General features: G+C 31.5%; 1 protein-coding gene across 3 annotated transcripts; it reads right to left on the bottom strand.

Moving 5' to 3' along the window:
- Nucleotides 1-3,728: 3,728 nt before the first annotated feature.
- LOC107632646 (protein STRUBBELIG-RECEPTOR FAMILY 3) lies at nucleotides 3,729-11,218 on the bottom strand. 3 transcript variants are annotated; one of them, XM_088507952.1, is made up of 18 exons: nucleotides 11,042-11,216; nucleotides 10,733-10,803; nucleotides 10,293-10,553; nucleotides 9,495-9,624; nucleotides 9,313-9,384; nucleotides 9,077-9,142; nucleotides 8,924-8,995; nucleotides 8,751-8,822; nucleotides 8,578-8,649; nucleotides 8,422-8,487; nucleotides 8,253-8,318; nucleotides 7,080-7,510; nucleotides 6,499-6,950; nucleotides 5,881-6,152; nucleotides 5,174-5,312; nucleotides 4,843-4,979; nucleotides 4,604-4,760; nucleotides 3,729-4,253 (listed from the first exon to the last, which is right to left on the bottom strand). In XM_088507952.1, exons 3-18 carry the CDS (start codon nucleotides 10,414-10,416, stop codon nucleotides 4,155-4,157), a joined length of 2,427 nt encoding a protein of 808 aa, XP_088364078.1. In that variant the 5' UTR covers nucleotides 10,417-10,553; nucleotides 10,733-10,803; nucleotides 11,042-11,216; the 3' UTR covers nucleotides 3,729-4,154. The 3 variants fall into 3 exon arrangements, with proteins under 3 accessions (XP_088364078.1, XP_088364076.1, XP_088364077.1); XM_088507950.1 differs by lacking the exon at nucleotides 10,733-10,803 and having other exon boundaries at nucleotides 11,042-11,218; XM_088507951.1 differs by lacking the exon at nucleotides 11,042-11,216 and having other exon boundaries at nucleotides 10,733-10,971.
- Nucleotides 11,219-13,542: the final 2,324 nt, after the last annotated feature.

The following is a 13,542-nucleotide window of genomic DNA, read 5'->3' on the forward strand; positions in this document are numbered from 1 at the left end:
GGTCAAGTTGGAGAAGTCAGAAGCAAAGGTTCTACTTTGATGCTTGAGAAGAAAAAGTGAGCTGGTGGGTTGGTGAAGCTCAAGGCCCAAGGTGTTGACCTTGGAAGAAGAACCAAACAACATGCAAGGAGATAAAAGAAGCTTGCTGTTCATTCAGAAAGCAAGGAGAGAAAACCAGTGAATAGAGGTTTTGTTCTGAGAGAGCTCTTTGAAGAAGTTCAACTAACTGGACAGTGTAACCTAATCAAAGGTGTATTCCGCCAGTATGAAGAACTGAATCAGAGGCTTGCTAATCTGGTTTTTCGCATAGCATAGAGGCTGTAGATGAAGCCAATCTCCTTCATGTTTTACTGATTGTAATGTACTTTTCTAAGTTTATCTTTCTGTAATTTCTTGTGAGAAAAGGCATTGTGAGAAAGCTCAAGTAAAAGCCATGAGTAGAAAAAGGCTTAGTGAAACACTTGAGAGAAAAGCCTAAAGTCATTTTCAGATTTCTTTAGGTGTGTTTATGTCTTGTATCTTGTACCTGTGAAGTATCCCTTTCTTAGTTGGGTTAGCACTAAGAGTGAATAGTTAGGTATTAGCATAGCCAATGTCAAGTTAGGTTAGAACTTGAGTGTGAAATGATTGGGTCAATCCTGTGTTATTGGTGTATGTAATACTGTTAACTATAGTGAAATTCTTCCATAGTTGTGGAGGAGACTGGATGTAGGTTGCATAGCACAAGGCAACCGAACCAGGATACATGCTTGTGTTAGCTTTTCTCTTCTCTGCTGTGTTCTGTTTTCTGATATTCATGAGACAAAAATAAATTATCTCATAAATTTCCGCTGCTGAGTTCAAACAGAATCAGAATTGCAAATTTGTTTAAAAAGGGTAATAACAGCAACTAAAAAAGAAGGCATAGATTCAACCCCCTTCTCTAAGCCTACCACAACCTTCAATAAAGAATACTCATATTTTTATATTTATATGTTTTATATTTAATTATTTAAGAATAAAAGATTATGTTACTATTTAAAGTATTGTGTATTAAAGTATTATCATTTAAAGTATTTATTTATATACTGTATTTATTAGAGTCCATCAATGCTCTTCTTCTATATTAGCCTTTAATTTTCATCTAATCAAATCTAATGATCTATATAAATGTGGCGCATCCAATAAGCACATAATTGTTGTGCTTGTTTTAGACATACCCATTTTAAATACCCTAATCCTCACCATAATAAGTTTCAGAAATACTAGATGATCAAGCATTTGCATTAATTAAGTCCAATCAAATTACATGTTTATATATGCTTGTTTTTTCTAAGGTACGTTTTTCTTTTTCTTCTTTTTATTTGATTTCTTCTTCTACTTTTTTTTTCTTCTACTATTCCTTTTTATTATTATTATTATTATTATTATTATTATTATTATTATTATTATTATTATTATTATTATTATTATCACCTTTTCCATCTCTTTCTCTTCCTCTTATTTTTTTTATTTGATTTCTTTTCCTTCTTTTTATTTTTCCATCATCATCTTTCGCCTCCTCTTCCTTTTTTTTTTCTTCTTCTTCAACAAAATTATTGAGTATAAAAATTTTGGTGTATACTACAAAAATTTTGTAATAACCAACGTAAATTTTTTAAGAACTACAAATCCAAAATATTGACTCACGCAAATATCAAAACAACAATAGTAAAAATAATTTCTAAGTTGTATAATAGAATTATTGAGCACATAAATTTTTATATATCAGTTTAAGAATTTTATTATCTATAAACTTTTATATGTGTGAATCACTACTAAGCTTTATTAATTTTTGAATTGTTTAGAAGGAGGTTTGGATATTTTTTTTATCACTCTAGTTACTTAGTATAAAGGATTGAGATTTAGTTTTTGTTACTTCTATTTTTGTGTTATGTACAAAACTTTGTATGTTATATTAATAAATTTATTTGTTTTTTAACAAAAATTTGTGTGTTTTTTTCATCATTTATTTATTTTTTATTTTTTTTTCTTGTTTCATCTTCTTATACTTTTTCTTATTTTATCTGCTCAAAAAGAATAAAAACAAGAAAAATAAAATAAAATAATTAAACAAAGAAAAAAAAGAAATTAAAAAAACTATAATAACAAGAGAAGGAGGAGATAGAAATAAAAAAAGGCTCAACAACAGCAGGAATACAAGAAGAAAGACGAGTTATATAACGAAGAAAATCTTATATATGTACGCAAGAAATTAGGTGATATAACGTACTTATCACATGCTTCTATATTTTCTATAAAATGACTGGTTCAGATTCAAATTCCTTCAAGTTCTTTCCTACTAAAATTTGTATAAATTATAAACTATCAACATTTTCGCCCTTGAGAACAATCTAAAAGTCACCATAAACAAGTACTCAATGATTTATATTTTTCTGGGCCAGTTTAATTAATTGGTGTTTATGGCTATGGACCTATCAATTCTGATTTAGAAGAAACGTCACGTAGACATTCTTTATCTGAAGATTTGATTTCTGTCAAAACATTGTATAAACCATCAGCCACGTTTGTTATGATGGTGAAATCTATAATGTGTGAGTACCCACCAAACCTAAAAAGTGCCCACCAGCATTGTATTTATTGGAATAATAACTAATCATTTTAGAAAACATAATTTCCATTGTCATTGTAAGTGATTTATAAGAGTTTCAAATACTCAACTAAAATATTCTTCATTAACCACGAGAAATTTTTAAGGCTCGTTTAATAATTTTTAAAGAAAATTTTCAGAAATTTTTTTTTTTTCTGTTTCTTATCAGTTTTTTAAATAATAAGGATTCAATTTATGTGAATTGATAGTTAAACATATCAAGTCTGATCAGCAAAAACTACCTTTTTCTAACATCCACTTCTTAAATAATTGAATAATTGTGTGTGTATATAATTGAATTGAATAATTGTGTGCGTATATATAAACAACTAAAATTTTGCTTTTTACAAAAATAACCCTTGCTTTCTTCACAAATCTTGGAAACTAAAGGCAGTGAAAATAAGGTGATAATTTTTATACTTACTAATATTCATTATTAAGAGTAAAAAGTGTTAAATATAGATTAAGATTTTTTAAAATGAAAAAATTAATAAAATAATAAAAATAAGAAATTAATCACTCTTAAATTAAAATAATATAACACATATTTCATAAGAATTATAAATTCAACAATGTTTAACTCCTTATTTTATTACTTAATTAACTTTCTCATTGTAGAGGATCTAAACTCAAATAAAATAACAAACATTTTCCAAAAATCAAGCACTTGCTTTTCTTCAAATCAATTTTATACCCACTCCCCCCGGCGCCAACACCCCCCTCCCCCCTCTTTTTTTTTTTTTTTTGTGTCTCTTGTTTTCCCAATGGAAATTGAATATTTCACAATGCAAAATAAATTTGTAACTAAGCACAACCAACAAAGTTGGATGCTGAAACTCAAATGCAGTTTAAACATGCTATAAGCCAAGACCCCAAAAAGAAAAAAGAAAAAAAAAAAAAAACCATGCCATAAGCAATTAAGCATTGTTCTCATATATGGTAATGACTGGCTAATTGGAGGGCGCCTCAAGCTGACACTTAGTATCAAAGTTGTCTTATAATAAAACCAAAAGGTAGAACAAACAGCAACTTAAAACAAAAAAACCGACTACTAGATGCTGCTTTTTTATATAGGTTACAAAGAACAATATCATTATTAGAAAATTATTACAATGATGCTTAATGATTTGGTACAATTGAATATCAAAATTCCATTATCAATGTACACATAAAAAAAGGATGCACAACTTTGACCTACATTACACTTTTAAGAATTTGGAAACAACTACCAAACAAATGGGTGGGGTTAGCACACTAAGCACAACACTAAAACACTAAAAAGGTTTCAATGAACTATGGAATATCATGTATATATGAATATGACCACACATGTGAGGAGTGTTTGTGACTGAATTTCTGAGGCTTTTGGAATGTGAATGTTGAATAGGTTAGCATGGAAGAAATGGAACATGGAGGCATCTAATTGAGCCATCCATATATGACATGTATATTATTAATACCTTATATTTGGCAGGTAAATGTAAATCTTTGCACATGAATTCAAGATCAAACATCACTACCATTCTCATATTTCATCTGATTCACTTTGCTGGGACTCCTTCCTGATCATGTTCAATAAGTACAAGACGACCTCTGACATTGCAGGCCTAAATTCTGGCTCCGACTGCATAAGATACAATTAGTGTCAGAAATTAACTCCAAAAGTCGACGATGATGAATAAGTCCAAGGGTTCCTTTCATTTCAATGAACTTATACTAAGAAAATGGTAAGAAATTACAGGGGGTTAAATAAGTTTTTGGCTTTATAAAATTCATGATTTTTTTATTTGATCTTGGTCCTCGCAATTTTGTTTATACTACATGACATGGCAAGTTAAATGGAGAATATCTTGTTAGACCAAAACCACAAATTAAGAATTTTTCCAGGATAAAAACTTATTTAACCCAAAATTAAAAGATCATTGAAACGAATAAGTTATTTTTTGTACAAGTTCAGATTGAACAATCGCTCACCTGAAGGCATCGAGAAATAATGTCTGCGAAATTTGATAATGATTTGGTGGGGTACTCTCCACTCAAAGAAGGATCAACCATGCTTGACAATGCATCAATATCATGGAGTTGGGGAACTGCCCATCTGACCAGAAACTGCTCCCCTCGAGGTCGCTTCCTGTTCAAGGTGATAGACTGTTGGTAACAATTTAACCACACAAAAAGCAAAAACTGTTGCTCAAATACTTATGAGTCCTCACCTGTCATGGGACTGACGGCCAGTCAAAAGTTCTAACATAACTACTCCAAAGCTGTAAACATCACTTTGGTATGTGTAAACTCCTGAGTCAAATTCCGGAGCTCCATAGCCATAAGCTGTTAGCAGTTGTCCGGATAGCTGACAAGGAATGGAACATTATCATTCAAATTGTTATAAACTTACACAGTATATGTTGACATAGTTCTTTTATGATATGCTATAATTTGAACATTAGGCACTGCTAAATACATATATGGGTAGATTAAACCAATTTGTATAGCTGTTCCTTCAAAATGTTGAAAGCATAGTTTCAATATCAAATAATCGCTTACCTGACTGACAGATCCTGAAGCTATTAATGGAGCCAACCCACAATCAGATACACGCACTGATAGGTCATCGTCAAGAAGAATGTTAGCAGACTTGAAATTTCTGTGAATCACAGCTGGCATACATTGCTCATGCAAATACCTTGTCAGAAGACGAGGAAACATTAGATATCTCATCCAGATCATCAAATATTGTGTCTTCAAGTATGTTAAATCAAGGAAAGACTTTCCCATGCCTCAACTTCCAATTATCTTTTTGCATATGCTTCATTTGGTTTTCAGAAAGATCCTAGAACTCTCTAACTTGATTTGATAAGAAATTCATTGTTAGAAAAAGCCATCATTCTTGGCCCAGCAACCAACAGCTTAACCTTTAGGGTTGAATTGGTTTTGGAAAAATATTTAACTATCCAAATCTTTCACACAGAAAATAAAGCATAATGTGGTAAGTATTATGAGTAACCATGACATTTTAATTTAGCATTTAGCAATTGAACATTGGAAGTACTAGAAAAGGTGAAATAAAGCTACAACATTAATTACCATGACTATAGCAAAATAATATCAACATTGAATGAATTCTCCAAGGAAAAATTATTTTTTAGGCAGGATAAACCAGATTTGTGAAAGTAAAAGATCTGAACATGTTATAAGCTAAAACCAAGCTTGAGCAATTTTTCTCCTAAAAACATAATGGTAACTTGACTTACTCTAGGGCCCTAGCCGCCCCAAGTGCTATCCGGATGCGAGCATTCCATGAGAGTCTTGTTTTGAATTCATCCTCTGAGTGAAGTGCCTCATAGAGTGATCCATTACTGCAATACTCATATATCAGAAGCCTTTGACCATGCTCCGAACAGTACCCAATAAGCTCGACGATATTTACATGTCGTATTCTATCAATGCCATTCACTAATTCAAGAAAATCCTCCTCCTTCTGGTGATCACAAACTCTCTTTTCAAGCTTCTTCACAGCAAGTACCTACAATTCATAATAAGATGTTCTCATTGTACCCAAAACAAAGGAAAGGAAAAAGATCAAGTGTCAAAATAAGAATCCAATCAAGGCATCAAACTCAGATTGTTTTATCAGGGTAAAGAGAAACCAATATGCAGCATTAAGCCATTTATCTTGTCATTCTGAGAACATCTTGGCAGAATATGAAAAGCAAAAGAGAAAAGGGCCTAGCTAAGCAAAATAATTAAATAAAACATGTTAAAATAGCTTCAGAGTTTTTCAAAAATCACAGAACAAGTGGAGATACAAGCAACTATAGATTTTCGTCAGTAATTCTGTATAAATGCAACTGATGAGAAAACAGTCTTACCTTCCCATTAGGAAGCTCTGCCCTATACACAGTGCCCAGCATGCCACCTCCTATAAGATTTTCTTGAGAGAAACTATTTGTATATTGTTGAAGGGATGCAATACTAAAAAATTTTGCAAAAGTGGGAGGAGGAACTGAACGTATTGGGGAACGAATTGGAGAACGTATTGGGGATTTATTGACATTAGTCCCTCTGTTGAATGTGGTCGGCTCAACAACCACCCTGTCAGTAGTTGGAGGAGGAGGAGGTGGTGGCGGTGGAGGGGGAGGAGGAGGTGGTGGAGGGGGAGGTGGCGGCGGAGGAGGAGGAGGCATGGAATAGACATCGATTGTACTCATGTCTATTGAAGTCATTCTTTGCATATTTTTATCTTGCTCATCTTGAGTCTTTGGAATGGCCGCCAGTGCCCTGGTTTCCACATGGTGATCCTCTTTCGGTCTTCGAATATCCCCTATTGATTGTTAAAAGAGATTAATATTATTTACAAAGTTAAATGATTAAAGTGTAGATCCATAAAATGAAAGGTGATGTTAGAATTCAGATAATATATTAGATGATAGACCAAAGGTATGTCATTTGCCTTTCTCTGTTTGACTAGGCGGTGGGACCAAAGCCCCATGATCCCTAGAATGTGGTCTGTCACCTCCACCTCCATATGCACCAATTTGATGTCTCTTGGACCTTCTGTCGTCCCGCTCCCTTCTGGCACATCTTGGCAAAAAGAGAATGAGTGCTAGTAACAATATAATGAATCCCAAAATGCTACCAATAACTATCCAAACCACCCTTTTGGTGTGTTTTTTCGATTTCCCAGAACTTGATTCCTTAGCTGCAGTTGGTCCATCAGCTTGTTTAGGAGGTCCACGTCCGGAAGATGGCGTTCCAGAAGATGGTGTTCCGGAAGCTGGTGTTTTAGGAACCGGTGTTCCTGGTGGTGCAGCCACTGGGGAACGAGGTGGAGAAGTAGCTGGTGCAGTAGAGTTAACAACATTGAATGGGTTTCCAGCTTGTCTGCATAATAAGAATCGTCTTTAGTTACTGAAGCTACAAAATTATAGGTATACATTATTCAAATTTCAGATGTGATAAAACTCAATAACACAAAACACACGGAAACTTCAAACAAGGAATGACCAATTCTGAGTTTTCCCAATAGCCACAAAATACAACCTAAAATTATACCTTATGTCCTGTAATTGCCTATAGGACATATCTAGTGACCACCTCTTTAAATGTAGCTCACATTACCATTGTCCTTCTCTTGCTAAGTACTACTATCCTTCCATTCCAATCGTAAACAAAACAATAACCATAAGTTTCAATTACCATTATTCTTGTACAACAAGCAACCATATGTAATTCCTAGATCATAAATTGATTGAGGCGTCAATTTGAATGCAAAGGTGTACCTTATATAAATAAAAAGTTACTATCACAGACTGGAATTTAATTTTCATAATTTGGCTCTGGAGGCATAATATCCTAAATCATACAAGTAATTTCTTTTCCCTTTTTTTGACCAGAGTCTAGAGATGTCAAAGCATGGTTTAGTCTCTCTCAAGCTTATCTATTTGTCAATTTTCCCCCCTTAATTGGAACATTTACATCTTGAATTAATGGGAACCATATAAAATTTCAAGACTAATATAGTCTTAAACACAAGTTCCACGTCCATGTTCACATTTTTCTAACTCTAGTAATCATCATATTTATCCATAAAGAAGAAAAACAGTTGAATCCTAGAGACTTTCACCTGAAGTTAGGGATGCTCAGCAACTTCGGAGGTATTGGACCAGCAAACTGATTGTTCGAAACATCCCTGCTCAAAACATGTCAGAATGGCACAAATATAACAAATAATCAAACCATGCAAAAATTAAAAAGACCCAATAACTTAAATGAGACATGGTTTAGAGAAGTACAAATTTTTAAGAGGAAGGTCTTGTAAAACATCAAGAGTCCCGGAGAGTTGATTATTCTGCAAGTTTCTGCCAACAATTTCATAGTCAGTTTGCTTGATAAAGAGAATAAAAGTTCATATTTATGACCTTACAAAGAAAAAAGAAAAGAATACTAACAGTGTGGTCACTGATGACAAATTTCCCATTGACGGAGGCAATTCCCCACTCAAATTATTATTAGATAAATCTCTGCAAAACATATAGTGGCTCAATTAAACATGTTTCATGTACAATGAAGAAAGAATTATCATGGAAATTGTTTACATATGTTAGCTAAGATGTGACCATACAAGTTGATCAACAGCGGAAGTGACTGGAATGCATCTGGTATTTCTCCACTTAAATGATTCTCGTTAAGAGACCTGAAAGGAGAAAATAAAATATGATTTTGACAAACTTGCATGAAATTTATCATTGCCTACAACACAAATTGAATACAAAATGGGAGAAGCAACAAGCTTACATGTCTGTCAGTCCAGTCAATGAGGATAAAGAGGCCGGAATACTTCCGGTGAACTGGTTGGCCGAAAGAAAACTGCAACCACAAACCATTATGTCCATTAGAACAATATATGATGGAAAGGGCCTAGTATTAGAGAGCTAGATTATTACATACAAGTTTCTCAGTGTAACTGGCAAATTGGATGGAATACTTCCCCCAATATTGTTGTTGCTTAGATCACTGTTCAAGGTAAAAAAAAATGACGAATAAAGACAATGCAGGAAAATCTTATACGCACGGTAAGAAGGATGAAAGCTGCAATTCGTGAACTGAGGAAAAGGCAATATAGTCACAGTCTCACAGGCGCACACGCAAGATTAAGATTATCGGGAGATTAAGATTATAATTACATTACTGAGATGGAAACGAAATTCGCCAGATTATCGCCTAGTTCTCCTTGCAAGTTTGCGGCATTCAGAACTCTGTCATAAGCAAGATGACAAGAATTTTTACATTTTACAAGTGCCTACTTCAGTAGATATCAATTAAACAACTGGATAGGAAGAATCATGCAGAAGAGATAACAACATACATCTTTTGTATGAATGTACCATTACATTGAACTCCTTGCCACCCTTGTCCACATGGATCTCCCCCACTAGATGACCACAGGGGGATAGGAGGAGATCCCAATGCAACATGTAAGCTATTAATTGCAGCAACTGATACAATCAGAAAAGTTTAGAGCTCATAGAGACCACACATGAATGAATTATTAATAAACAATCAAGAATATGTCGAAAGTATCAATTCATAGTTTCACACTGCTCTCATTCACAGCCGCAGTCCAGCAAACCCTCCATATATTGGTCAAAATAAACAGCATAAAATTTCAATGCACAAACGTTCAATGGCAAACCAATTCAAGAAAATCAAGGTTGAGCACAACAAGAAAGTTAAGCAAATAATGAACCGAGCACCGGAGCACAAAGCATAATAGTACTTCAAATTTTGCAAGTGAGATAAGTTACCGACCTCTATGCATCACTGTAGACTAGCAAATAATCTTCAACCATCATTCACTCTAAGGTTACCAAACTCTCAAGTTAAATCTTACAAATTTACAAGTCTAGCATCCCCAGTTTGAGTTTACTAGTTGAGTTTAACAATTCAAGTTTACCTAAGCAAGTTTCGATGAACTCCCGAGTTCGGCAACCTTGATTGATACACACACAATATAATATCTTAAAAAATATGTCCTAGAAGACTTCAACAACAGCTACCTACCACACTCTTGTGACCAAAGAATCTGAATTCAATAACCCCTCATCCACCAGAGTATATGAAAAATGTGGTCAGCAGGACAGGAAAAATGAAGAGAAGAACTTACCGTCAGTGGGATCAGTGTCTGCACTTGAAAACTGAAGTGTGCAGATCAACAAGAATCCCAATAAAACTTCTCCATAGATCTTCATCACTCTCTTGACCACAAAATCAGATCTCTTCCAACCCATTCTTGATCCAAAGCTCAACCTTATAATTCAGAGCACTCCCTCTCTTATACACAAACACAATTATAAAACCATCCTCCCAGATTGAAGAACCAAGTCCACAACAAGCTCCAACACAATCACCTGATCCTACAAGAACTCTGCAAAAAACAAAAAACATCCAATACACCAAAAAAAATCACATCCATGATTGAAAACACACATAAACACAACACTACAAGACAAATTTGCACAAGTTGATTTTTCCAATAATAATAATAATAATAATAAGAAGAAGAAGAAGAAGAAGAAGAAGAAGAAGAATGAAATGAGGTTCTACTTGTGGAGATAGTGAATAGCAGAAGAAGGTTGGCAAAAATGCTGAGAACAATTTGAGTTGATTAGTGATAACTGAGCAAAGAAGTAACAATTAGAGAAAGCTCAAGTGAAGAAGATATAATAAACGTTGCGTCAAAGATTCAAAAGGTGAAAGAAAGAAAGAAAGAAAGAAAGAGCAACAGTAATAACAGGGAACGGGAGCACACATTGCATTGCATTGTTAAAAAAGAAAAAGAAAATGAGAATCTCATCATAATAAAATAAATAAGAATAAAAAGAAAAAAAATAATTGGTTAATTAAAACCCTAACCTTTGTAAAAAGAAGGAACTGGAAACAAAGAAGAGAAAAAGGGACAAAGGCAAATTTGTAAAGGCACAGCAACAATGACTAAGGTTTGTGTCTGAAACTCTCTCTCTAATAAGCATAAAGAAAAGAGGTGGTGGTGTTGTAAGAGTGTGTGTGTGTGTGTGTTTGTGTGCAAGTCATACATATCTTACTCTGTAAAGTCTTTTTAATTTTGGTGACAAATTTGACTCTCTCACGCTCCGTACTGGCGCGTGCACTCCACTTGCTTCTGCTTTGGATTTGTCTGTTCCCACTCACATGCTAATTTTAGTCGCGGAGTCCATGAGGCTCTGTATTTTGTCGTTTGCAAACTGCTAGTTCTAAAATAAATAAATAAATAAATAAAAGAAATACTTATTTTGCTATATATTTTATTTCAACTTGAAGGGACCATAAATAGGTTGGTTGATTCTTAAATTTATAGTATTGATAAAGAGAAATGTCAAAGATTATTAAAATTTATTATTTTTTATTATTATTTAATTGTTTTTAGTTTAATTTTGTAGTTTAGTAATTCAAATTTTATTCTATATTTTTAAATATTAATAATTAATTTATGACTAAAAATAATAAATTTTAATGATCTTTTAATATTTTTTAATTTATAGAAGGAAAAGACTTGTATATATTTATTTTTATATAAAATTAATATTTAAAAATTATTAAATAATTTAATAAATTTAATTAAATTATTATGTAATACTTTTTAATTATTAATTTTATATAAAAATAATTATATTTAAATTTCTACTTTTATGAAAATATAGAGTTGTGGGAGTTTTATAATGAAAATTCAACATAGCATAATTAAAAGAGGATTAATGGCTGGACATGAACAATAAAGAATCGGTAGTATCGTTGTCATTATTATCACGAAAAAATTAAAATTATTAAAGTGTTGACTTGAAAAAGCTGTTCAATGAGTTTCATTTAAAAAGTGGTGACTTTCCTTATTGACATTTACATAGCAATCGGATATTAATTCATTTATTTTTTATTAGCGGCTCAATAGATACTATTAGCTGTTTTTTTATTATTTTTTTAAATTAAAAAATACTTTCTTATACGTAATTTTTTTATTAAATATACATTAAAAAAATTTACTTTAATAGATATATATAATTAAAATTTAAGTACTATAATAAGTAAATTTAAAAATTATAATAAAAATTAATATTTTTTTTGTAGTACTTTTAACATACGTAATTTTAATATCATTTCTTTTATACACATATTAAGTTTTGTTTTATCTAAAATAAAATGAATCAATTTTAAATTCTATTATGGTTTTATGGGATAAAGCCAATTTTTTTTATTAAAAAAATAAAAAGAATTGAGAGTAAACATTTAACAGTTTCCTTTTAATTTCTTTTACGTAACTCTCTTGTGGGTTAACGGAGAATTTACAAAACTGAATCGTTTTAGTTTATAAAGATAAGGTAAAATAAAAAAACAAATTTAAATACCAAACTCTCCTATCCATTTTATATATTGTTATAGATTTATACCCAAAAAAACTAAGTCAAGATATATACATATATAACTATTTCAACAAAAAAATCAACAATTTATCAATTAACTTCAAACAATCTTTTCAAAATTTCAATTTTAGACCACTTGCTAAGATTTAAAAAATAAAAATAAAAATTAGGTCAAACATTTAAATAAAAAACTTTAAATTTGACACACATCCCAAAATTTAATATTATCCAAATAAACATTTGAAAACCAAACATCAAATAAACATTTAAAATATTACTAAAAGAAATATTAGAGACTAAATTAATGGATCTTTTCTCAACAAAAAATAGTAGTAAAATGTAAGGCATGAATCGATAAATTCTATCTTTTTCTTTTCGTTTTTTTTTTACAAAGAGAATTAATTAAAATTAGTTAATCCAAAAGTTGATTTTTTATACTTTTTCAAATTTTGTGCCCATTTTCGTATTTTTTATCAACGAATATGCTCATTGTCTGCGAAAATAGAATAATTTTTTCCCATTTTTGCATACTTTGTCTACAAAAGCGACACAGTTTTCTATTTTCATTTACATTAGATATAAAAATAATAAAAAAAATCAAGATATTTTCCGTTTCTATGCTTGTGAAAATGGCTAAATATTTTAGCATATTTTCGTTTCACTACTAGTAAAAATAGGTACAATTTATTTTAATGTATTTTTGCTGCCACAGCCTACGAAAATGCCTAATAATGCATAAATGTGTAATTGCCTTCAATTTTAAATAAATCAGTAAATGTTTAGTTTATTTAAGTAAAAAAAAAATTAAATCAGTAAATGAAAGATTTTTTTAATTACATACTAAAAAAATAAAAAATGGATACCATTTTTCTTCTTTTCATTATTACTTGTACATAAACATAAACTTTTAGAGCATTTATAAAAAAATTTAGTTATCTTATGTTTTAAAAATATATGTTAAAATTATAAGTTAAATTTTTTTAT

This window comes from Arachis ipaensis, chromosome B3 (assembly GCF_059453495.1).
Source record: "Arachis ipaensis isolate K30076 ecotype BB chromosome B3, ASM5945349v1, whole genome shotgun sequence".
Taxonomy (NCBI): domain Eukaryota; kingdom Viridiplantae; phylum Streptophyta; class Magnoliopsida; order Fabales; family Fabaceae; genus Arachis; species Arachis ipaensis.

What these genes read in the sequence shown, in the direction of transcription:
- LOC107632646 (XM_088507950.1), bottom strand. Translation starts at nt 10,416, where the DNA reads ATGGGTTGGAAGAGATCTGATTTTGTGGTCAAGAGAGTGATGAAGATC. An exon ending in CTTCAGGATCTGTCAGTCAG is followed by an intron (nt 4,980 to 5,173) that starts GTAAGCGATTAT and finishes ATTCCTTGTCAG; the next exon opens with CTATCCGGACAACTGCTAAC. An exon ending in GGCCGTCAGTCCCATGACAG is followed by an intron (nt 4,761 to 4,842) that starts GTGAGGACTCAT and finishes CACCTTGAACAG; the next exon opens with GAAGCGACCTCGAGGGGAGC.